The 26,022-nt window shown below is 39.8% G+C and overlaps 1 protein-coding gene across 3 annotated transcripts; it reads left to right on the plus strand.

Annotated features, from left to right (window-relative positions):
• Window positions 1-2,290: 2,290 nt before the first annotated feature.
• On the plus strand, window positions 2,291-26,014 carry agpat3 (1-acylglycerol-3-phosphate O-acyltransferase 3). 3 transcript variants are annotated; one of them, XM_034185833.1, is made up of 10 exons: window positions 2,291-2,309; window positions 16,703-16,764; window positions 17,591-17,821; window positions 19,024-19,193; window positions 20,498-20,659; window positions 23,128-23,281; window positions 23,367-23,469; window positions 23,768-23,843; window positions 25,513-25,711; window positions 25,800-26,014. In XM_034185833.1, the coding sequence occupies exons 3-10, from the start codon at window positions 17,644-17,646 to the stop codon at window positions 25,889-25,891; spliced, it is 1,134 nt and encodes a 377-aa protein (XP_034041724.1). In that variant the 5' UTR covers window positions 2,291-2,309; window positions 16,703-16,764; window positions 17,591-17,643; the 3' UTR covers window positions 25,892-26,014. The 3 variants fall into 3 exon arrangements, with proteins under 3 accessions (XP_034041724.1, XP_034041725.1, XP_034041723.1); XM_034185834.1 differs by having other exon boundaries at window positions 2,301-2,323; window positions 16,707-16,764; XM_034185832.1 differs by lacking the exon at window positions 2,291-2,309 and adding an exon at window positions 11,541-11,672 and having other exon boundaries at window positions 16,707-16,764.
• The last annotated feature ends 8 nt before the right edge of the window (window positions 26,015-26,022 follow it).

Consider the following 26,022-nt stretch of genomic DNA (forward strand, 5'->3'; position numbering starts at 1 on the left):
GTCAGAATCAGAAGCGTCTTAGCTGGACTACAGAGAAAACAAACTTAACCATTACTCATAGTCCAAAATCCTCTTTTCAAATGAAAGTAAATTTTACATTTCATTTGGAAATTGAGGTGCCAGAGTCTGGGGGGAGAGTGGAGAGACACAGAATCCAAGCTGCTTGAGGTTCAATATGAAGTTGCACAGTCAGTGATGCTTTGGCACCATGTCATCTTCTGGTGTTGGTCCACTATGTTTTATCAAGTCCAAAGTCAATGCAGTGGTCTCCCAGCAGATTTTAGAGCACCTGCTTCCATCTATTGACAAGCTTTATGGAGATGCTGAATTCTTTTTCCAGCAGGACTTGGTATCCCACAGTGCCAAAACGACAAGCAACTGGCTTGCTGAGCATGTTATGCTGTGATTGGCCAGCCAAATCACCTGACCAAAACCCCATAGAGAATCCATGGGCAGCCTATGGCATAGGCAGCATTGGCATTTGGTTAAGATGCCAAACACCAGGGGGCTCAGCAACATAATTTTTTTTATATATAAGTAGGTTTTATAATGACAGTGGTGCAATCCCTGGTGGCAACACATCGTGTCACTGATTTTCCTTTCTGTAGTGGAATATGTCATAAACATTATTTATGATGGCTATGTTCCAACATTTGTAAGTCAAAGAAAAAAGTGTGTGTGTGTGTGTGGAGGGGGTAATGTAAAACCAGTGTAGCAGACCGAACGGTCCACCCCTAAAAATTGGTCTGCCTTTTGGATCTTTGCATGTCTCATTTCGGACCACAGCAGCACGTCTAAGCTGGAGTCTCTTCACCCAAAGCAATCAAATGGATTAATGTGATTATTAACCATCACATGATAAAGGTAAAACCTCTTAAATCATTCTAAAATCAGCAGAAATGAGGCTGTTTTAAGCAGAAACTCAACGAAATTCTGTGACGCTTTGAAATGACTGAAGTGCAGTGAACGTAGCAGCTAGCAGCTCGTTTAGCCACGGCACTCTGATCGCTTTGACCGCCTTTTATGATGAAATAATGCTGAATTTATGTGGAAATGTTTGTTGTGAAAAAGCTTCAGATATCTGTCGCAGAAATAAATGATGACTGGAGTGCAGTTTGAATCAGAAACGAGGTGATAATCAAGTGAACTGTGTGATCGGGGGAACGATTTTTAGGGGGACCGTTTGGTCTGCGACACCGGACCTAGGACAGTCATCATTTCCAGGACCAGCCTGCTATGGGGTGTTATCAAGGGGTAGATGAGACCCAACAATACAGATGAGCTGAAGGCTGCTATCAAACTACGTGGGCTTCCATAACACCTCAATAGTGCCACAGGCTGTTCACCTCCATGCCACAGTGATGGGTGTAATTGTCTAACAAACGTTGGGTTTAAGACCAGAGAATCCTCGGTTCAACCCCCATCCAGACCAGACAATTAATCAGGGCCCTTGGGCAAGGGCCTTAATCCCCAAGTTTCTCCTGGTGTGAGCACTGTACATGGCAGCACCCTGACAACGGTGTGTGAATGTAAGGCATCACTGTAAAGTGCTTTGAGCTTCTGATTCAGATGGAAAAGTGCTGTATAAAGGCAGTCCATTTACCATTTAATTTTAATTTTACCTTTCTTTAACCAGGTTCGTCCCATTGAGATCGAGATCTCTTTTGCAAGGGAGACGTGACAATTATAAAGTTTCAAATTCACCTAACCTGCATGTCTTTTAAATTGATGCATTAATTCACGCAAAAGGAACCCCAACCAAGTAATGAGAGCAAAAATGAACATACTTTTGAGAAGCCTGACATTTCTTTATGAATAAATACTTGTTTGATTGATCTTATGAAATACTGTATTCTAATATTCTGACGATTTTTTTCTGTTTTTTTTTTGGAGCTGCAGGCTGTAATTAACATTTAAACAAACAAAAATGCTCTTAACATTTTAGTTTTTATGTAATGAGACTACAGTAATATATGTACAATTTTCACATTCTGAAATAACTGATTATATATATATATATATATATACACTTTTTCGTCGATAGAACCAGATTTGTAACCCGTGACGTCAGTGCCACAAAATGACACAAGCTCCGATACGAAGCTTCAGCAGAATGTGCTGAGGCTTCGATGTCCGGCCCGGGCTGTATCATCGCCATATACTCACAGTAGCGCGCTTGTAAATCGTCTTTTCTCAGTTGTTTTTAATAGCGTTTTAGTTAGAGGGCTGTAAAAAAGTGTTTTTCAACAGTGTTACTTTTATTCCCTCAAGAGGCATCAAAAAAGTGTTTAGGAATATCTGCGGACTCGCTCCACTCGTACAGGTAAGTCCATAGAGTACCGTTACCCAGCTAACCTTAGCACAGCTAAAGGTTAGCAGTAGCACACGCGGCTTGATTTGTTACATTTATATGCTGATTCGGCACGTAACCAGCACTGATAAGTGAACAGTCAACAACAGAACAGCAGCTTCCTGAGAACACATCATTTATTGATCCTTGTAGCTTGGCTAAATCAGCTCCATCATTAGGCGTTAGCAGCTCGCTTTGGCCTTGTGTTGCTTTGTTTTCAGCTGTGAGCTTTAACTACTTTTGTATGTCTTTTTTTTTAAGTCCATCTCTGATAATAACCATATTTCAACATCGTGTCAGATGTGAAGTGATTGGTTATAACGGGAATGCTTGCAGGCTGATTATTGTAAAGCTTATTACATTTGTGCCACAGTCACACTTGTACATTTTTACATAAAAGTAGGGGAGCTGTCTAATACAAATGCGCTCAAGTTGATATTGAATACTGTAAGTATGCAGCAGAGGAGATACGAGTCGACTGTGTGATGACACAGCGCACACAACGCCAGACGGCCGATTTCACACAAGTCTACTCTTCTTTAAGCCATGATATCTTGCAACATCACCCTGAACTTTGGGCTTTACCTTGAATAATAAAGTACCCAGGGCGTGCACTGAAAGGGAAGTACACCAGTCCCGGCAGGTTTTTTACTTTGTAATAATTGAGGCCAGAGGCTCGTGGTTTACAGCAGGTGCATCAGCTATAGGGCTGTCAACACAAATGTGAATTTTGGTAGTTCCCACTTTGGCCATCAGAGGATGGCAGTCATTGTAATGTCCCATCAACAAGAGTGCAACAAAGCTGCCATACCAGCGTTCTGATGAACTCCCGCCACAAACCAGGGCTAGGTATGACCAGAAATTTGATATTTGTAATCAAATGCCCCCTATTGTCTACCAGCCTGCTACCACTGGGGTGTGGCAAGCTCTATTGTATGACAGCCAGGAGTGGGGGAGGAACCGGTTTTGCCAGGTGCCGCCATCAAACAGCATGTCTGGTTGAAAACCTGCCTGCTGAAACAATGGCGACGAGGCAGCGGTGGCCTACTCATAGCAGTTGCTTCTTGGTCAGCATGGCAGAAGCGGGGATAAATATCCAACAAGGGTCCAGAGAATTGGGAATGTCTGCTGAGCACCAGCAGAAGTGTAGGCACTGCCAGACGTCCACTGAAAATGGTCCCTGAATATACCAGCCATCAAATCACACTATTTGGGCATTATTCCTATTTTATTGAACTGGAAAAGTGAAAAGTACCCATCATATGGAGCGAATGGCCCTTTACTTCAGGCAGTGAGCATTCTGGTTTGGCTGTGGCTACCGGGTACGGACCCGTATCTACAGAGACCGTTCTAAAGATACGGAGTGTATTCCCCGGTGACGTCATGTCTTACCGACCAATCAGAATGCGCAAATCTGTCCATACCTGTGCGCACCTGTCATTATTGTATGCGTTGCTTAAGGCTTAAAGCCTTTGAAACAATCCCTGTAAGCTTTAACTTTCACAGTCCGCTAATGCTACTGTATATGAAATTCAATGGGAGCGGTGTGAGTTTGGTAGTTGGAATTTTTGCCCCCGTTTGACCCACGCATGCACAGATGCGTTGCGCACTTCACTTAGTCTCCTCGGTCCGTACCTTTCTTAGTTCCGCAGAAGATATGGATGTACGTATCCTTAGCCACTTTGTTCTGGTTTGATTTCTGGTTTGTAGCAAAGTCCCGCCAACAACACTACTTGATTCGTTAGAAAAGTTCAGCCTGTCACTGCTGAAGCCTGCTATCCCAGAGACTGTCATAGAAGAACATAGCAGTGTGCAGACTGGAGCTGTGTTGGCTGTATTTATTTATTTGTTCAACTTTATAATGTTATTTATAGTTCCTTGCACTTTTTGTGTGAAGGTCATGTTGAAAGGTTCTGTGAATTAAGCATATGCTGCAAAACATTTAAAGAAAGTTTTGTGTTAAGAGTATGTTATATTAATACATTTTGAAACCTTTTTGGCAGTTTTTGCTGCAAGCAAATATCAGCCTCAGATATTGGTATCGGCCTCCAAACCGTGCTGATACATAGTATCGGCCTTTAAAAAACATATCTGTCGACCCCTAATGAGAACAACTGCTCAGTCCCTCAAAATATGACTTGATAAACACCAAACCAAGGTTAGCCTGTTAGTTAGCTTGTCCATAACTTGAAGGTGGGTGGTGTTTTCAGGCTTCATTTGTTATGCTCTGGACATGCACACTGTCATCCATGCTTTAACTCTTTATCCAAATATGGGTTCACCATGATATCAAGACACGTGACCTGACCACTTCCAGGTCACTCCCCATCACCATGCTGCTGGTCAAGCATGGGGCTTCCAGGATTATTTACACTTGAAACAGTGTACATTCTGCAAAGTTTTGGACAAGCTTTGAGATAAACTCGTCATCTCTGAACCTGATTGTGGACTATTTGAATAAACCAGGCATCTTTCTGGCACTGAATTATAGCAGTACGTGGACAAAATTGCAGTTTTGGGTGCTTGTACACAGCACTGGGTGTGTTGTTTCCTTTGTTTACTGTATCTGGAGGACATTATTACCACACGTGTAAGTACAGTCAGGACTTTAAAATTAACTTTACTGAATTTTGTGTATGTCGGTGTGGTATTGTGGAAAAACTCAGTCGACTTTTTTTTTGTGAAAGTTGTGGGGACACTGGGCGCGTTCCTTTCTTTGTTGTCTATATCTGGAGGACATTGTTATCACTGCACGGTTAATTTTTTAATTTTTATTTTACTCTTTCTAACTCTACCCTTACTGATAATTTTTGTCATTAATTTTACTGAATTTTGTAATTTTTATCATTAACTTTTAGGGATTGATAAGATTTTATCTATCGATCCGATTCCTTAGCGATTCCCTTATCAATACCTCTTGTGAATTTTCTGTGCACTAAAAGTAGGCTTTATAGGTTTTCTATGTCAACCACATTTTATTGAGTCTTAAAGTAAATAAATATGAAATTGATCTCTGGACATAAATAGAAATAAATAAAATCTGTAGTTTTTGTCAAAAGCATTTCCTGTCAGACATTAATGGCACAAATGTAACTCCATACATAGCCTCTGAACTGAGCTCAGCCGGCTACGCTGCACATCAACATCAATGTCATTCATAAAGAATGCAGGATGTCTCATTTTGGGAGGGGAAAAAAATGTAGTTTGTTGTCTGTATTGCAACGTTTGGAAATAGATGTCATTTGATTTAAAGCTGCGATTCACTTTGAAGTTATTAATTCCGATCGGACTCTAACTTGACTTGGCAGAGAGTGGCAGAGCGGAACAGAGGACGATTCTCGGGTCGGAGCACTGTTTCGTTGCTTCAAGCACAGCCGCTGCAGAAGCAGTTGATTGCACACCAAGCAGGTCTGCAAACAACGTAGAGAAATGATCTTTTTCCTGATAAACACCCTCAAAAACAGCGGCCGCTCTGAAGAACAGATAAGGGAATCATTAAGCAAAAAAGCTATTGATGTCGGTGGATTGAATAATTTCTTAACAATTCTAGTTCTTGGTACCCAACCCTATTAACTTTTCTGAATTTTGTGTACACTGGTGCGGTATTGTAGAAATAAAGTCAGCCGACTCTTTTTTTTTTTTTTTTTTCATGGTCCAGTTGGGCTTCCATAATGAAATGAGTAACGTTTTCATGACAAGGCTTTATTTTATTTTACTCTTTCAAACTCTACCCTTACTGATAATTTTCATCATTAAATTTTGTGTACACTGGTGTGGTATTGTGAAAATAAAGTCAGCTGATTCTTTTTTTTTTTTTTCTTTCTTTCATGGTCCAACTGGGCTTCCATAATGAAATGAGTAACTTTTAGTGACACATTATTTTTTATTTTACTATTTCTAACCCTACCCATAGTGTAATGGCGAAAAAAAAAGAAAACAGTGGAAAACAGAGGAAAGTCGAGTTGAGGTGGCTTGTTTTCACAGCCAAGTCTGTTGTGGCCGGCTAAACTTGACCTGTAGCTGTGGGTGGTACCGCCCTGCACATGACCTGTGACGTCACATGCAAAGCCTCTATAGGCAGAATAGGTGCTGCCAACATTGTGACACCCAGATCAGCAAATTTTAGGCTTCATATCAGCTCTTTCTGGTCTTTATAGAAAACCTATGGGTGATGTCACACAGGGTTTATAAAGTAAATAGTCTTAGGATTTTATTGCATGTCTGTTTCACTGCCTCTGATGCTCTTTGCACTGGTGTTTATACCTTGAAATGGCAACGCTCTGCATTACTACCATTGGATATCGCGTGGGGCACATCTTCAGTTATATCAGTGTAGACTGCTCTAATAAAGTTCCACTGTTGCAGGGCTTGGACAGCAACAATTTGGATGAGTGGGTTATCAAGAAGAGTTCTCCTGCCTGGAATTGTGCAGATGTGTGCCGTCGTCTTTAAAAAACAAAACAACTTTTTTTCTGACTTTTGTTGAATGTGAGGAGTGCTTGGTTGTGCCGAACTTCTGCGAAAGCCGTCAGCAAAAAGCAGCTGAATTGTACTGTTACTCAGTGTATTATGGTAAATTAATAACAATAAATACATTTTTAATAATCAATTTATTTTATTTATTAGTAGACATTTTTGTCACCGTAAGTTAAAGTGTCTATAAAGCACAACCCCGTCCTTCCCAATTTCATCATCCATCTCGAAGTTTTACTGCAGACAGCGTAAGTGTCCAATTAAGTGGACATCACACAACCCTAGTTGGCATTCTGACAGCTACTATTATGTTTGAAGCATTACTCATAATAGGTTTACTAAAAAAATTAAATGTATAAAGTTTGATTGATACTGACTTACTTCTCAGTACATATTGCTAATCTTTACATCACAGTCATTGTCCAAAATAATGTTAAGCATTTGTTGTCATACAATCATGGCATAAATGAATGTTAGGCAGTTTTTTTTTTGCTGGCGAAAAACACAAAATATAGCTAAAATAGGAAAAGGCATATTTAAAATCTGTCTAAATGTAAAATAATTGCATGAGAATAAAATTTAACAAAATTCTGTGACCTGCATGGTAATGTGAAAAACATAGCTAGACCCATATGTATGGGATATATGGCAGCACTATACTTTTCAGTATGTGTCAAAAACACAATGGGACAAAATATAATTGTGGAAAAGTCTATTAAATTGTCAAAAATTCTCCTCCTTCAAAAGGCATGGGGAAAATATCACTGTGATTGGGTTTTGATTTTGACTGTGACACTTACTTTGAAAGAGGTCTGATCATTTGATCTTGGTATAAATGAGGGCTAATTTGAAACAAAAATCTATTTCACTTGGTTATGCAAAGCAGACACATCTGCTGTCACACGTGCTGTTATCAATTAGGGTTACAATTTTCATTTAGTGATTTTATTTATTTATTTTCTTTGGAAATAATACTGATCTTAAATAAGATATGGGTGATAGTAAAGAAAGGAATGATGTGGCTGCATTACTTCTGCATTACTCCCCCCAAATAACCCAAGTTCTGCATACCTTTCCACCAACACAGTGTTTTTGTCATATCAACTAAGTTTTTTTTTTACCACATTATAAATTGCCTGTAGTCAGCCTACAATTATCAAACAACTGGTATAAATGGTCGCACATCAAATAAGAAGTACGCAGTGATTATATATATCTAAAGTCTAAAGTTTATACTGAGAATGAAGGACTTTATAGGTTTTTGCCAGTGTTAGCTGTGCTAAAAATGGTTTTAGAGAGCTTTTTGCCAGGATCCTGGTGAAAACAGGTTCTATATTGTGTAACACCCAGCTGATTAAACCACACATCTCAGTGTAACTAATGCCCTCCAATCTTTATGGATTCATATCTACCAACTGATTTTGATGTTTTAAAGTCCAATGACATGTAGAATTCTGTATCAGCTGTTGAAACATTTGAACAACCCTTCGCTATGTTGCCCTGTTGGACTGTGAGTGAGACAGATATAGATAAGCCCTTATCTGAGTTCCGCAAAAACATGTTCATTGTGATAAATTATCTCTTGCTGTTGTATCATTGTAAAGCTTTAACTGTGCTGTTGAGTACTTGTGGTGATTTGGTGAAGTGGCTTTTGTGTTAAAGTAATCTGGCAGTTTTATCCTGTAACCCAGTTTGACTGGTTCAATTTCTCTCATTAGGAATGGGAAGTGATTAGGGCTGCAGCTATCGATTATTTTAGTAATAGAGTATTCTATTGATTATTCTGGCGATTAATCGAGTAATCGGATAAAAAGTACTTTTGCATATTTAAACAACATCAATAGTCCAGGGCTCTCCCTAAGCAATGGCACAATGTCTCTGTGTCATCACACAGATTGTCAAATTTAGTGTATCCCTTTCTGATTTTCTGGGCAATAACTTATTGTTTTACATCTTTACAAGTTTTGGATGTTTCTTGGTGTCAGGAGCTCAGCACTCCCCTGACACCGGACCATAAACACAGGCAGTTGGTGTAATCCTCAGTTAGTCAGGCTGCATGTGAACGTGAGCACAATTTATCCAACCTGACTCCAAATATGACTAAATGAAGTACTTTTATTTATTTTCGGAAATGCGCTCCCTTCTCAAAACGGTACATAAGCAAACGGCACTCGCCAATGCACACACACAGCGGGATGCACTGCTGCCTCGTCAGGGTCCGTAACATCAGATCTTAAAGTTCAGAGTCCGTTGTATTCCCCTCCCCCCACAAAATGGCCTCAAACATACTTAAACATCCCTTGTTTATTGTTTCAGCATTCTAAAGAGACAGCGAGACAGAGGGAGGGAGGGAGAGAGAGCGCTTCATATACCATTTTGAGAATGCAGCGCATTTCTGAAAATAAATAAAAGTACTTCATTTAATCATATTTGGAGTCAGTTTGGGTCAGTCTGAATAAATCGTCTGGAGTGCAGCTTTTCTAAAAAAGCCACATTGATAAATCCGCTCTGCACGCTTTTGATGAAAAAAATGACTTAAAGTGCGTGGAGAGCAGCCAGCGGACCAAACCGTGTATTTAAAAAAAAAAAAAGATAAACACACTGCTTCCTTTTTAAATGCGCAGTAAGCTATTTCAGATGATCAGCGTGGACCCTCTTTCTCTTACAAGGTTTTATTGTACTCTGTCACGATACAAAGCTGTAGCTTTTGGCGCTACATTGATTAGCTCTTACACGGCTTATGCGCATGCTCTAGTCTTCTTTTTTTTTTTTTTCTGGGGACGTTACACCACCACACACTGGCCTGGCATATGTACTACAACTTTAAATGGAACTTCGAGGCAGAGAATTTACCTCAAACATTTTTTGTAATCGAATTATTCGAGTTACTCGACTAATTGTTTCAGCCCTAGAAGTGATATTTATTGATCCAGTTGCCACTATTCATCAATTTCTGATAGGTTACTGTGTTTGCCTAATAACATTTGAACATGTGAAAATAAATTACAGTGTTCCTCTCGTCAAACGTATCTAACTTTGTTACACTGTAATTCTATTTGTTCTTCTGTTGAGACAGACTGCAAATTTTTCACTGCAAGTCCTGAGACTGCACAGTGGCATTCGTTCACCTTTCACCTCATTTTTCTTCCCCATGCAGAAAGTGTGAAAGGGTTTGCTGGTTGGAAGCTGATGGGTACATCTGGCAGCTGGCTGTAGCTTCAGAGCAACAGAGTTGAAATGAAGCAGACAAGCTGTGCTTGTAATGTAGATTTCTAGCTTTAATTCAAGAGGTTTAACAAATATTTTGCAAAAGTAATTGGATAAACTATAAGGCTTATTGTTAATACAAATGAAGACTTTTAGAAATTTAATGTTGACATTGATCTGGTAGAGCTGGTGAGATTTTTAATTTAACCTTTATTTAACCAGGTTAATCCCAGTGAGATCCCCCCCTATATAAATGCAGCCCATTTACCATGGCTGGCTGTAAAGCTTACACCCTTACTGTGGTTTGTAGGTGATTATGCGATTCAGTACTTTAACATTTCCCATAAACCCCCTGCACTTCCCAGAATGCACTATAGCGCCATCACAGTTCGGACATTTCAAAGGCATGGAAACAATGGCTAGCAAGGATGTGGATGGCGCAGATTCAGCGAGTTCACGAGCAATTATGATGATGACACGTTCTCTCAACTTGAGAGGGTTATCTCGAAGAGGTGTAGCACCTGTGATGAACTTCTGCTGTGCCCCGATGTTGTCTTGTTGTCCATACTTCACGAGGTGAATTTACATTGTGCCTTAAACTGGAACTCCACTGAAAGTGGCCTCTCGCATGAGTCACTGGCCACGAGACGGTGCGAGATTCACAACTGCGGAAGTTGTGAAACTGCAAAATTGAATGCAACCATTTTCCTTATTATTTTTTTTTACTTCAATATTTTTTAATAAGATGCTGCAATGCCTTATTTTATGATGTTGTAGCAGCTTAATTAATAAAAAATGCACCACAGTTCTAAATGGACCAGCTTTCTGAATGTGAGATGTATATTTGTCTAGAACGCCATGTAAAGATGTGATCTTTTAAATATGATGAAAAGTTGACCAGGATGCAGGAGAGTGTCATTATGGCTCTGAGTGTTAAATATTAGATGTAGGAAATGGTAAAAATGCTTTATAATGTCACTTTTATTTAACACTGGACCACACCAAAATATGTGCAAATCCAAACTGAGGTATTTGTCCTGTTAGAAAGCGTACACTGTTGTTACCTCTGCCTTCATCAGATAGCCACCAGGCTTCCTCTTTGGAAACAGTAATGAAATGTGACGCATCCAGGGTACCGGTAGCCTGTTAATCACCACTAATCTAATCCACTGGATTAAAGGAAGGGAATATGTGTGTAAGACACTAGTATGTCTATGTCCCTCTTTTCAGCCAATGTTGTCTTCCTACTTGTTCATTAGTGGATTTTGGTGAGTTTCAAGTGGTGTTTTATTGGAATTGGCCACAATGGAGTTCAGTCTATTTTGGTGATTTATTTGGTGGTTAAATACCATCTTAGGTTGCAGTTTGGTCTTGTGCTGATTAAGCAGTTCCACCAGCAAGATCTGGGATCTGCGTTCTTGCTGTCATCATAATCTCTTGTTCTTCTGTGGGATTATCATGGCTATGCAGCAGGACAACGTTTAAATATCTACTGCTCTCGGCAACCATTTTTGAGCAATTTACTGTGGTTTTGATTTGGCGAGATAAGAAGAGTCAAAATGCTGAACCAGAGTGCGGTGATGATCTTCACTGGTATTTGTGGGGCATTAGTGGTCATGGCAATGGCCTACTACATCTACTGGTAAGTTAAATTTAGGGTAAAGGGGGTCGGCCACAGCACATTTTAAATGGCAGTTTCTAAAAATTCAACAGTGTAAGACATCAGAAGGGATATTTTAACAGCATTTAATTTCTGCCTTTTTTTTTTCTTAATTTGAATGCTCCTTCTTCATTATTGGAGTTACAGGAGTTAATGCCTCCTGTCGAAATCTATTTTCAAAGTAAAAGATATGGTTACATCAATACATCTGAATCAATCTAAATTTACTGTCAACCGGCTGAGCACTGGACATTTTATTTATTAATTTTTGAAGCTATTTTTAAAGAAATCTGTTGCATTACAGTACTAGTTCTTCAAACTCTCATAAAAGTTCATCTTTTATTTAATAATTTTTAATAATTTATTGGCCAGTGAATACATGCTGTTTCACTTGTTAGTTCACTTAGTTTTGTTTTTGTTGTTTGGAGTACTTTTCCCGAACCGGGTCCTGGCCATGGCGGAGCATCGCCAGGGCTCCATTGTTTAGTGGTCTAGTGGTTAAGCCTTGGGCTTGAGACCAGAGGATCCAGTCTGACCAGAAAAATCACTAAGGGCCCTTGGGCAAGGTCCTTAATCCCCTAGTTGCTCCTGGTGTGTAGTGGGCACATTGCAGCCTGACATCAGGGTGAATGTGAGGCATTGATGTGTAAAGCACTTTGAGCATCTGATGCAAATGGAAAAGCTCTATATAAATGCAATATATATATATTAGGGGTGTCGGAACAAATCGATTCACGTCCGAATCATGATTCTTATTTATTACGTTCCAAAATGTCAAAGAATCGATTTTTTAAAAAGCATTTTTTAAAAACATTTTCTTGCTTACTCGCTGCGTGTAGTTTGTCAGGCAACGGCTTCCGTGCTACAGCGGCGGGGGGTCCGGCATGCTTCAAACATTCGTGAGCTGCAGCTTAGCATGGCGTACGAAGAGCTAATTCAGCCAGCACCGTCTTTGCTGAAGGCAAATGTTTGGGTGCGTTTTGGATTTTATTATTTGCTGCGTAAGAAGGAGTTTGACATGACTTATGCAGCGTGCAAAATCTGCAAAATGAAAGTCAAGTACTTCGGAAACGCTTCAAATCCACAAGCCCACATGCTACGTCATCACCCAGAGCTAAAAGAATTGGAGCAGCGGTTTCTGCCGACTACTGACCAGCGCTTCGCTAAACTGCCAGCCAACTCCGAACGAGCAAAACAGATAAGTAAAGTTACATCTAGAATCACTTGATTAACCTTGTAAAGCTGCATTTTCTTAAACATTTTTTAAGTAATATAACTATTTCTCAGGGCTCTTTGAATCGAAAATCGATTCTGAATCGAATCGTCGCCCCAAGAATCGGAATCGAATTGAATCGTGAGTTGTACGATTCGCATCCCTAAAAAAAAATAAAAATTATATATATATATATATATTTATATATATATATATATATATATTTGCTTAACTGTGATGTTAAAACAAAATCAGCATGTCTGGTAGTGTGGGCTTCACAAGATATTATTTCAGCATCATCATTGCATTGCGAACATGTGAAATAATCACATCACAGGAAGTGTGATATCAAATAAATTTAAAAACATCTTCTGCTAATGAGACATACAGATGCTGCAATTGCAAGTTGTCACAAAATTGCAACACGTCTCTGCTTGTCAGTATTGCATTCAGGCCTGGTATTTTTTCAGGCATTTGGATCCGGATATAATGCAGCGGAGGCAACAGGTTGCCATGTAATCCCTATGGAAGGACGCGTTGTGGTGACACAAAAGTTCAAGCGACACGACGCAATGGAGTGCGAATGAAGTGATGCGAATGAAGCGATTTTGAGCGATTGGCACGTTTGTGGCCCGATATCGTGTCGCTCTCCGCCTCAAGTTGAAAAATCTGAACTTTTTCGTCTTGTAGCGCCGCAATGACCAATCAGGGACTGAATATGTAGTGACGTAGCGATGTCTGTCTGGAGTTTATACTTGACGTGGACATGTCCTGTCTCTGGCAGTCAGCCTGTGAGCAGGACTTATGTCCCTTTTGTCTTTTATTTAACACAATTATGACAAAGTTTGAGGGGAGAAAGCGAGGAAGTGCAGCAGCAGCTTTTTTTCTTTTTTTCATGTGCGCACGTGCAAACGAATCGTCCATGAAGATAACTTTATTAATTGCACAAATGTATAATAAAACAAATGGTGACTGGTTTATAACACAATTATGACAGAGTTTGAGGGGTTGGTCCGCGAATGACGTTTAGCGCCGGGAAATATACCGGTTCTTTGTTTAATAAGAGCCGCGAAATATACCCTGTTCTTTGTTTAATAACACGATTTTGCATTGGTCTAGCTCAATGTGATAACCAGTCATTGAACGTGCTTTAATGTGGCTCGATCTGTATCAGAACAAAAATCTTTTCTTAGCATTTTGCAGGCGCCTGTTAGACAAAGCGATCAAATTGAAGAAAGAGATTATTTAGTGGATATGATTTTGACCAGTGCAGCCGATTGCCATAAGTAGTATTTTATGCTTTTTATCTGTTTTGACACCACTGGTGTCAAATATGTGTATCTATATGAACAAAGTTATTGAAAAGCCATTTTATATTCTAGTCTGTAAAGTTTAGTTCATTACAAACACTGCTTTGATGTTCTGATTAACTACAGTACTGTTGATGTTGTTTATGTTTTATTAAATTACAGTTCTCATAGCCTCATTGTTTGTGGTTATTTTATTTTTGCTTTAGAAAACTACATTGTAAAACACAAACCACTTAATCTCAAAGATGGTAATGATTGTTTAAAATCTTTAACATTGGGTGTTCCTGAGAGCTTTCCCAACAGGTTTGAAAAGGCCTAAAATCGCAGCCCCCAGCCCGGGGCTTTGCCCCTGGACCCCATTGGGAACCTAGGCGGCCCCCAAACCTCTCAACAAATTAGTTTCAAGCTTAGCCATATTGCCTCAATGCCAGCCCTGTACATTGTAAGGAAGGAGGATCCTGAAAATGTGCACTTATATTTAGGACTTTTAAGAATGGAAGAACCGTATGGTTATTTTGTTGTATTTGACTGTGAAATAAGTTCTTTGTGTGCCAAAACGTAGTTTAGCTCTGTGCAAAAAGTGAGTGAAACAGGAGAAAAACTGTTTTCTTTAAAGAAAACCTGGAACGTCTTGGCCCTTTCTGGAACAAGTTGCCCACCCCTGCCGTAGTATGTTACAGGTATGACCTTTTTCCAACATCAGGCAGAGTGAATTGGACAGCTAAATTTACATTCGCGTACATGTCAACTGCGCTCTTATTTTGTAAGACGTATCCTAGCCTACAATTTCTCACAACCAATTAAAAGTCAGCTTAAATGCATTATGGGTGAGGAGAAATAAAATGGTCATAGAATGTGGAAAGAGTTCCCAGTCAGGTCTTAGAAAGACGAGTTAACCTGGTAGCTCATCTGCATCCAACCACAACCTCTCACATACCACTTCACCCTGGGCTGTTGATCCATTTTGGCCACAGATCAGGAACTTCAGGGAGAAGGGCTGTTCTGTGGTGACTCTTGTTCACCAAAAGCTTCATTACTGGTCAAATGAGGTATAACTTAAGTACAATAAAATTACAAGTTGGGCCAGCAGATTATTGGGCATGTAACAGCATACAGCAAGCAATATTAAAGCCATTAATGACAAAATAAATGATAGAACAACTATACATAATACATTTTGAGTTTGTAGTTAGTATGTACTAGTAGGGCTGGGTACCGAACTTTGGTACTTTTGTGGCACCGACCGAAATGCTTCGGTAGTACCGAGTATTGAAACATGCCTTGTCTTTCGGTGCCAAGTTTTGGTACCCAGAGGTTAATAACGTGCAAGAAGAGCGGTCATCCTCCTCTCAGCATTCAAGTCCGCCTCTGGACATTACAGAGCACGAGCAGCCCCAAAAGTTCCACCACCGGACTCCACTTCAACTGCAACTTTATATGTGCATCGTTTTGAAGCTTGAAGCAATGAAGCACCGTTCCGACCCGCTGCTTCAGTTCTTTGATTCGCTGGCTTTCAGAAGTGGCAGATCCGCTTCTCAACCCCTCTCAGCCATTAAAATATGTCAATCGTGAGTCACTTTTTTGCAGATTAATGTCACTAACTGGGACTCCTGTCTTGTTGCGAGAAAGAAACATTCCGTTCAAACAGCTGACCGCTGCGCTGCTCTCTGCCTAGCGAGTCATGTTAGAAAGATAGAGTCCGGTCGGAATTAATAACTTCAAAGCGAATCGCTGTTTAAATAAAATGATACCTCTTTCCAAACGTTGTAATACAAACAGTAAACTGCAATTGATCAAAAGTTTTTTTCCTCCCAAAATCAGATGTTCTGCACTGACGTGCAGCAGCCAGCTGAGTTCAGCTCAGATTCTATGGAGAGACATTCATGTCAAAATATCTGAAAGGAAATGCTTTTGACAAAAACTACAGTGTTTTCAAGTGTTCTTTTGCACTGGAAATTATTTGTTGCTTATTTTTCTGTAAGAAAAGTGCTTGGAGTGTAAAATTACCAAAGATGAAAAATAAAACTCAAGATTTATACTATGTGTAATGTAATTTTCTTTTTGTTAGAATTGATCTTATAAAATTGGTATTGAAAAAAGTATCATTCAGGAACCGGTATCGAAATTGATACTGGTGTTGAAAATTTTGGATTGATACCCAGTCCTAAGTACTAGTAAATGTTAAACACTATTTAGTTTGTGAATATTCCGTTAAGGCCCCCCAAAAAGGAAAAAAAAATATATATATTTTTGTCTTCTATCATTTAGGAATTGATAAGCAGGACCAGACTCTACTGGAAAATTCAAACTCTGCCCACTCTTGTGAAGCCTTAAATTTACATTTAAGAAGTTCCGTGTTAGATGCCAAACTAGGACCTTTTAATTTCTGTGGTGCATTAAATTGAGTTTTATTTGAAATAAGGTTGACTATACTGTTGTATTCATATTCTTTGTTTTATTAAAAACATCTTACTGTGTTTCTGTCTTCCTCAGGTCCATAGTTTTGGCTGAAGGACCGTGTAAACGAGGCTTGTAAAAGGATCCCACCGTGGTAAGCAATGTTATAGTTTCTAAATTGATAAAGGGTTGGCCCCAGAACGTGACCCATTTTGAAGAAAGTACCTGTTATGTGTTTCTATAGTACTACATATAGACTGTTTAAACATTTACTTAAAATCTGCATCATAAGGCAGCAAAACTCAGTGTTTTGAAAGACAAAGCTGTCCGGGGATGTCAGGCAGTTGGATGCTACCTGTTAAGCTTGAAACTATGTTTTTGAAATTCTCTGCTTTTGATTAGCTTACAAAAGAAAAATCCTCATTCAGAGCTTTTGTGTTTTAAATAAAAGGCCATATTAAAGGTTTAAAGACAGGATTTGTTTTCCGTTGTACTTGCCATTTCTCAGGTTTTTTTTTTATAAATAGTAGAGCTTCTTTTTCTACTTATTCATATCCAATATCTTTATCCTATATTGCATGCAGTACCACTGTGTGCCCCGAGGTTTGTTACGTTTTGGTGTTCAACGTCTTGTTCAAGGACACTTTGACATTTGGCAGTAATTGGGGACTGAAGCCATTGACCCCGTGGCTGTTGGGCAACCCGATCTAACGATTGAACCACAGTGCAGCTTGAACTTAAAAGTACTTTTGATTACCAAAACAAATGATCCTTGACATCAAATGCTTTAAGTATCTTTGTCATTTTTATAGCTGCTCCTCTAGCCATAAATTGTACTCTTTGTTTAACTGTAACATACTTTATTCTGACATGTTTTCCCACTTTAATCCAACGCTTTCTGATTCTAATTCTTGACTGCTGTGGCTTCTCCAGTATTTCCTGCATCAGCTGTCTTGACGTGTCTCTGTCGTCTCCTTCAGGTTGGTCATTGTGTATAGAGAGGAGCCAGATCAGCTCTCCAGGCTCCTCAGCCATGGCTTTGCTGGCCTACGTGAAGAGCCTGTTCATCCTGCAGCTGCTGATGGGCTTTGTGTTTGTTGTGAGCGGACTCATCATTAACTTCATCCAGCTGTGCACCTGCATCCTCTGGCCGATTAACAAGCAGCTCTACCGCAGGATCAACTGCAGACTCTCCTATTCCCTCTGGAGTCGTGAGTAGATGAAGTTTCAGCATTTATTGAAACATCTTCCACTGAAACTGTTGCTTCCCGGCAAGATTGTTTTGTTGTCATTTTGCCAGTTTAGATTGATTTCTGTATTGAGCTGACAGCTGCAGTCTGCATTCTGAAACCCCACCAATGCACTTGATTACAGCCCAGAAAACCCATTTAATGAATTAGATAATAAAGCGAAGAGTTTAGTTTTTTGGCAATTGCATGCAGATTTCCTCCAAGTCTGATTAGTTTACATCCGTGTCCTGAGATCTAATGGTTTTCTTTTATTTGTCATCTAAAAGATTGTGGGTATCACAGATTTCCCACCAACAGAAGGTCAGGGTAGTCTGGGTTTATTCCTGTTTGCATCTTGTGTCCTGTTTCTTTGTCTCTTCAGCCACTGAGGCTGTCAACTGGTAGAAACAGTGGACGAAAACTTGTTCCATGATAGAGTGAGGAGTTGATCAGTGATCTCACCTGTGATCAATGACAATTAACACCCGCACCATCTGAGTTCTTTACAGAATTTTTTGGAGGCCACTAGTTTAAGATACTGAGTTGAGTTGCTTGGTAAGTTGTTTGTTGTCAACATCAAGTAACTTAATAACTCATAAATGTTTCATTTCAGTCTATTGATAATTATTGATCAGTTTAAATGACTCATCTTTGAGGTAGTGGAATGTGTTGTACTGTTTTGTTTTGTTTTTTCTTTTGTGCAGGACTTGTGGTGAGGTGTAGTAATCAGAGGTGATGACTGAGTGGAGCTAAAGTTAATTTAAAATCGTTAGTTGCAGTACAAAGAAAACGGATGTTCTCTCATCTGTATTTCTTCTGCTTTTAAACCCCCATACATAACTGTTGTTCTTTGCTGTTTACGAAGCTTCAGTGTTCTGATGCTTTTTCTCTTCACATTTGACTTTAGATACTATTCTCATTTCGGTTCACTTAGAAATATTACTGTGTAACAACAAATCGAACCAGGTAAAAATACAACTCCGTAACATTTTTTGCTCCCTGGATCAGACCTGACAGTTAGGTGTGAAAATGGTGTTAGTCAACAACACTTAGGACTGAACATTAACAGAGATCAGGATACTTTGGATTAGTATTTAATACTGTCTTTATCGTATTAGACGAGATTAGATGATGTTGTCATCATCCACCTAACTAACACTTTGTGTTTCATCTTCTCTGGGCAGAGCTGGTGATGCTGCTAGAGTGGTGGTCAGGCACAGAATGCACCCTATACACAGACCAGGCTACGGTGGACAGGTTTGGCAAAGAGCATGTCATTATCATCCTCAACCACAACTTTGAGATCGACTTCCTGTGTGGCTGGACCATGTGCGAAAGATACGGTGTCCTTGGGGTCAGTTAAGTTCAAACATATAACTCTCGTTTATGTCTCAGAGGTTCCTCAGCATTTGGTCGTTAACTCTTTGACACTTTGCTTTCAAATGCCATGTCAATAAACATGAACTGCACTCATTAAGAGTACATTACAGAAACAGTATTTTTAATGGATGTTTTATCTTACTGTGCCAAATGGTTTTGTACAGTATGTTAAGCCTGCTGTAAACTACATGGTGAGTCAGTATGAATGCACATTAAGTCAGTAGACAAACACAGGCAAGAAGACAAACTCCACAATTAGGGAATAACCCGGTTGTGTCTGATGATTTGCGGATGTTCATGCTGGTTATACTGTCAGCTAAAAAGGAGTTTTACTAAACGGATATTTGTGACCGTATAACAGCATGAATGTCTGCAAATCATCAGACACAAATGGGGTTATTCCCATTGTAATCCAATTCCATCGTTTGCACGGTTTATTTTTCTGTAGGTAATTTGGTCGACAAGGCTTACCGTGAGGCAGTGTCGCTCCGACAGCGGTCAGAGCTGTCATCAAATGTGAAAAGGTAATTCTGTATCAGACTCCACATCAATACTTTCGTGTATGGTAACTTAAATTCACCCATTTCGGCGGCGGCAGTACGTGACTTTCTCTCGCTCTCAGCTAACAGCTAGCAGTATGTGCAGCCGGTGTTCTGTCGAATTGTGCGTCTCGTCGCATAAATCGACAGTTCCGCGTCCCAACAATACTCCGCACACATGCACAGTTGTGTGGAGGACAGGAATAATATTTGACAGGAATGACATCTCATCAGAACACCAGTCAGGGTGTAGAGTAATGCATCCAAATGTGAAATGGTCAAATATTTTACCACCGTTGCCCTGATATTATACAGTGTGAAATCTCACATGTTTAACCAATCAGATTTGCGGAAAAAAAATATAATTGGATTAGAATACTTAATGTATAGAGCTTGAAATGCTCTTGTGTGTACACAATATAATTTACTCCCACCATGAGATGAGTAATTAAATGCTTCTGACCACAAATTCTCAGCCAAGTCAGTGGAAAGGTTGAGTGGCCGGCTGACACACAGCTTTCTGCCTGAGTGAACAAAGCCTGTGCTCAATAAAGGAGTTTCCATTTTTAATATTATCCACATAAATACTCAGATACAGCACTGATGCTTATCATGTCCACAAAGACTAGTCAAATGTGGAATATAATTGTATCTTGTGTGCACAAACTAGCATTTTGAGTCCTCAATAAAACATGTCCTTGATACATATATATTTCTTGAAATACTCTGTCTCTCTTAGAGCTCCAAGGTGCTAGCAAAACATGAGCTGCTGAAGGTGCCTCTGATTGGATGGACCTGGTACTTCCTAGAAATTGTCTTTTGCAAAAGAAAATGGGAGGAGGACCGAAAAACTGTCTTCAGTGACCTGGAAAGGCTTAAAGACTATCCTGAATATATGTGGGTAGGTACAGTTATATTTGCTTAACTTCTTGTATGTATTCCAGATTTGGGTCTTGTTTATTCAGATTGTTCTTGCATACTTGAGCAAAGGTGATTTTGTGCAGTTGTGCATTTTTATCAGTAACTTGAAGACAAATTGTGAGTATGTGAGACTTATGTATTGAATGTGGTTGCAATTAGTCATTATATATAATGGAAAATGTCTTCAGATGCCTTGTTTTGTCTGCACAATGTTCCAAAACTCATATTTCATTTAAATATGGGCAGTGCAGTGGCTACCCGGTCTCTATGTGGAGTTGGTCCACAGGCGCCTGAGTATGGCTGCCCAGTCTTCCTAATTTTTGTGTTGTCTACCGTATTTTCTGAGGTATAAGTTGCACTGCTCAAAAAATGCCTCTTTAAGAGAAAAAAAATGTATAAGTCACAGTTATTACTTAATGCAAGAATGGGTTTAAGGTGCACACACTGTGTTAAGGAGCACAGCTAATGAGATAATTAATGTCACTATAAGGACACAAATTGCAAGTTAACTGCTTCTTTCAGCCACTGAAGAAACTATCATGTCAGGTGAACGTACCACGCAATGAAATGTTTGAAAACCCAGTGTGTCATTTATGTATTTACAGCAAATACACTGCTTTAGCCATTGGAAGCTAAGAGCTAATTAATGTTTTTATTACAAGAGCACTTCTACACTACAAGAGCCACTGAGCAGACAGTCATATGTGAGGTGAAAGTACAAAGTAATTTAAAGTCCTTTTTTAGTGCTTTTATAAAATAAGCTCACCATTAATCTTGTTTTTCTTGTTTAAAAGAGCTGTCCTTGTACTTCCAAATAACGTTTGTTCCAAATAGGAGGGAGGAAAAAAAAAGTCCATCTTCCAGTAAAAAAACACATTACAGTATTTCTTCAGAACAAAGAACAAAATTTTGTTTTGTTTTTTCTTTCTGATCTTATTCTGGTGGTTCATAGGTCCCCTTCCTGAAGCAAAGCATCTTGGGACAGATTTGTTGACACACCGTTAAAAAAAAAAAAAAAAAAAACATTTCACTGAGAATTGGTGCTTAGCTCACGACGTGGCTGGAGGGAGCAGTGAGTCGCCCCCCCATTCTCCCCCTCTGTAGGCAGTAGGCACAACCAATGGGCTGCTTAGCGGGTGGTTTCTCCCTCTGATCACAAAACGAGGTCCATTAGCTGAGAACATCCATGGAAACAGCCCCATGCCCATCCCGAAGACAGACTGTTTTATTTGAGTCTCTGCAGTTAGCTGTTTAAGACTTTTCCTTCTTTAATGGTGGATTATCACACAGACTTGTTGTGTGCGTTTTGAGTGCTGATCTCTGATGGATTCTACATTGAACATTTCCCAAAGTTCTCAGTGCATTCATGTTTCCTGTTCACATTGTTACTCTGTTGTGGAAATGAACGTCTGTTCGTGTGCACTGTAACAACACACACAGACAGATGTGAACGTCTGTTTACGACGCAGTTATGTGTGTCATGTGACAGCACTCTTTACTATTTGATAAAGATATTTATTTGCTTGAAGTGAGCATGACTGCTAATTGTATCTGGAGCCTGGCTTGAGGAAAAGAGCAAAATAGTAATGCCATCATGATCGCTCATTTAAAGAAGGCTTTATGTGTGACCCAACTGAAAGTAATCAGTACCTGTTAGGAAGTTTCCACCTCTCCTGTTTAGTTTTTTTCTTCAATGAAAATGCAGTTTGATGGTGTGTTTCTCGTTTCAAGTGTATAGAATTTATTTCATTTTTCATTTATATAGCGCCAAATCACAACAAAGTTGCATCTAGTCGCTTCACACAGGTAAGGTCTAACCTTACTTGTGTGAAAATTTGTAGAAAATTTGATATTCTGAATTGTGATATATATACATATATATATATACATATATATATATACATTATATATATATATTTCTCTCACCATATATAAGTTGCACCAGACTATAAGTCACAGAGCCTCTAAAACTTGTAAAAAACATGACTTATACAGTACTCCAGAAAATACAGTAACTATAATGACGATGGCTACCTTGTGAAGCGTAAGGTCTAACTAACCCATCCCACCCCTGAGGAGACACATAGGCAACAGTCCCTTGGGTGTTTTTTGAGGTAGAAACCTCAAGCAGACCAGGCTCAGGGGGGTGACCAACTGCTTAGGCCATACCAACAACAAACATCAAGTAAACAAAGTGCAACAAAGACCTTTCAAACTTCAAAACAAAAGCAGAAAAAGCTTGATATTATTGTCAGTTGTTCTATTCCAGAAAGCATCTCAAGTAGTGAAGGTCTTGAAGGCCCTTCTTCTTATTCTTCTTCTAAAGCAGCAGCAGAATTGACTGGGGGATGGTGTCTGCATCTGCTTTTAAATAGGTCCAGAAAAACGCTGTGAATTGAACTCCTTTTAGCTGTGTGCTTTGTTAATTTGGTGTTTCTCCTTCTGTAGTTTCTGCTGTATTGTGAAGGTACCCGCTTTACAAAGAAAAAACATGAAATCAGTATGCAGGTAGCAGAAAGCAAAGGTCTGCCCATCCTCAAATATCACCTCCTACCCCGAACCAGAGGATTTACTACCACGCTGCACTGTCTCAAGGGGACAGGTAGTCCACTTGCATGTATATATTCAGTCCATTATGGTCAAAATGCACTTTATTTATTTGTTTATTTTTCTTTTTGTCTTTACAGTAACTGCTGTGTACGATGTGACTCTGAACTTTCAAGACAAACAAACGCCAACTCTCCTGGGCATCGTCCAAGGCAAGAAATACAAAGCGGACATGCATGTAAGGTGAGTGTCAGTGATGTCCTTCACTCGTTTAGCACAGTGATTAGTTAGTGATTAATCATATTGTTACAATTATTTTAACACAACACACTTGTGTTAAAAATTGCAGGAGACATCCTAAAAGAAATTAGTTGCTTTTAACACTAAAAGTAATTTTAGAATTTTTTTCAAGGTGAAAAAATGTAGAATGTTTTATGTAGCCTTTCTTGTTTTGCCTGTTCTGACATGTGTTGTGTCTTTGATGTCTGATGCTCAGATTAAATGTCATTTCATTTGTCCACATTTGCTTCTTTGTGTCCAGACGGTTCTCTGTGCAGGACATCCCAAATGATGAGCAGCAGTGTGCTGCATGGCTGCACAAGCTCTACCAGGAGAAGGTGACCCTGTGAAGATGCACACTCATGTTCAGTCTGCACAGCAAACAGAAAGACACCGCTGTCCAAGACGTCCCTGTTATTGATTTGTTTTTCCTTTAGTTGGTCATCACTTTTGAAGATTCTTAAGTTGGTATTGGTATCATCGGTCACCTCTGTCTGGCGACCTCATGACTCCGTAACATATTCCCAGGTGTATCTCCGTGTCAACTGCAGAGGACCCAGATACATGAATGTCACTGCCAAAGCTTGGTTCACACGGCAAGATAATTAGGCCGACATCGGACCCAATATTTCCCTTCCAACAATCTTAAGGATGCCCCGATTGTCGTGATGACGCTAAAGATAATCTTATCAGATATTCCTGCCGTGTGTGGTGTGTTAAGAGCGCTCTGATCTGCTTGGAAGGATGTCAGGAGCGCTGTGATCGCAAATCGGGAATATTCAGTATGTTGGTTTCTCTTGGCCCGATATCGCTGCCTGTGTGGTATCTTCCGACCACAAACGAGCACGCAGCCTGTTGAATGTGACGTGTAGCCAATCAGAAAGCGAGGTGATGGATGTTCTGACTTACCAGGAGTGGTTCCACTGTCTCCACTCCTTTAAAGAATGCCTTTTCTTTTTCTTTGTGTAGCGTTTTTTGTTTACTCTGAAGTCACGTTTAATCTCTAATGTAAAGTGGGACAGTGTCCTGTCTGAACCCTTTAATGTCAGCAGTGGTGTCCGACAAGGGGGGATTCTCTCTCCAGTCCTTTTTAATGTTTATATTGATGAATTGTCCCCAAAGTTAAACAGATGTAAAACTGGCTGTGTCATTGGTGCAACAATTGTTAACCATCTCATGTATGCAGATGATTTGGTGTTAATCTGTCCATACAGTGCTGGGATGCAAGAACTGTTAAAAATCCGTTCTGTGTTTGGGAAAGAACATGATGTTATGTATAATCCCACAAAGAGTAGCATGATGATTGTGAGAAGTAAGGAGGACAAAAATATGATCTTCCCAGCTTTTTATTTGTGTGATAAGCCGCTCATGGTCTTTAATGAGGTCAAATATCTTGGACATTTTGTGACTGATGACTGGTGTGATGACAGAGACATTAAAAGACAATATTGTAAGCTGTATGCCCAGGCAAATATGTTGCTCCGCAGGTTTAATATGTGTTCTCCTAATGTGAAATGTGCCTTGTTTTGAGCCTTTTGCACTCCACTGTATACGGCCCCATTGTGGTGGAACTACAGGCGGTGCACCTTTAGGAGACTGACTGTGGCCTATAACGACACCTTTAGGCTGTTGATGAAGGTGCTGAGATGGCACAGTGCTAGTCAGCTGTTTGTGGATGCACATATTCCCACCTGTGAGGCACTGTTGAGGCATTTAATGTTTACATTTATGCAACGATTAGAAGACTCTGAAAATGCCATCATACAGACTCTGACAAATCCTCAACTGAGCTGCTGTCATTACAACTCTGTACTGAGGAATCACTGGATGGAGACTGTTAATATAATTTTAATACTTGTTTATTTCTTTTATTCTATGGACTTTGTTGTGTCTGCATTAAATAAAAAATAAATAAGTTGAGTGAAAACAAGTACTAACACTTTCTTCAATAACTGACCATCTCTAGTTTACTTACTAACGGCCTCTTCTGTCCTCTGCCCTGCTTAGGATGCCTTACAGGAAATATACCACAAAGAAGGTCGGTTTCCAGGCCCCAAAATAATTCCACCTCGTCGGCCGTGGACGCTGCTGAACTTCATGTTCTGGGCCACGCTGCTGCTTTCACCCCTCATCAACTTCGCTTGTGGCGTGGCCGTGAGTGGCTCCCCCCTCCTCATCATCGGCTTCCTCATCTTCCTCATCATAGGTGAGTCATCTAGCCAGTGTAATTAACCAGTTGAGTTCAGGACATCCTTGATTGACAGTTTGTTTACCCACCTTTGTTCTCTGCCCAGCTTCCGTAGCTATCCGCCGCCTAATAGGGGTCACTGAAGTCAAGAAAACGGGCTCCAGTTATGGGAACCAGGAATCCAAGAAACAAAACTAAACCCTGCCACGTTTGCCAAGTACAGACGTACGGTCTCTCTGTGGTCTCTTACCCAGTCTGTTGACTTCATACAAGTTGGTGTGTTAGTAGACCAGGCAGGAGACACACAGGACGTGCAGCGGAGACCAGAG

This window comes from Thalassophryne amazonica, chromosome 14, assembly GCF_902500255.1.
Source record: "Thalassophryne amazonica chromosome 14, fThaAma1.1, whole genome shotgun sequence".
In the NCBI taxonomy this organism is placed as follows: domain Eukaryota; kingdom Metazoa; phylum Chordata; class Actinopteri; order Batrachoidiformes; family Batrachoididae; genus Thalassophryne; species Thalassophryne amazonica.

Coding starts and splice junctions, on each gene's coding strand:
- agpat3 (XM_034185833.1), top strand. CDS start 17,644: ATGGCTTTGCTGGCCTACGTGAAGAGCCTGTTCATCCTGCAGCTGCTG. Junction 19,194..20,497: donor AAAGATACGGTGTCCTTGGG/GTCAGTTAAGTT, acceptor TGTCTCTCTTAG/AGCTCCAAGGTGCTAGCAAA. Junction 23,282..23,366: donor GCACTGTCTCAAGGGGACAG/GTAGTCCACTTG, acceptor TTGTCTTTACAG/TAACTGCTGTGTACGATGTG.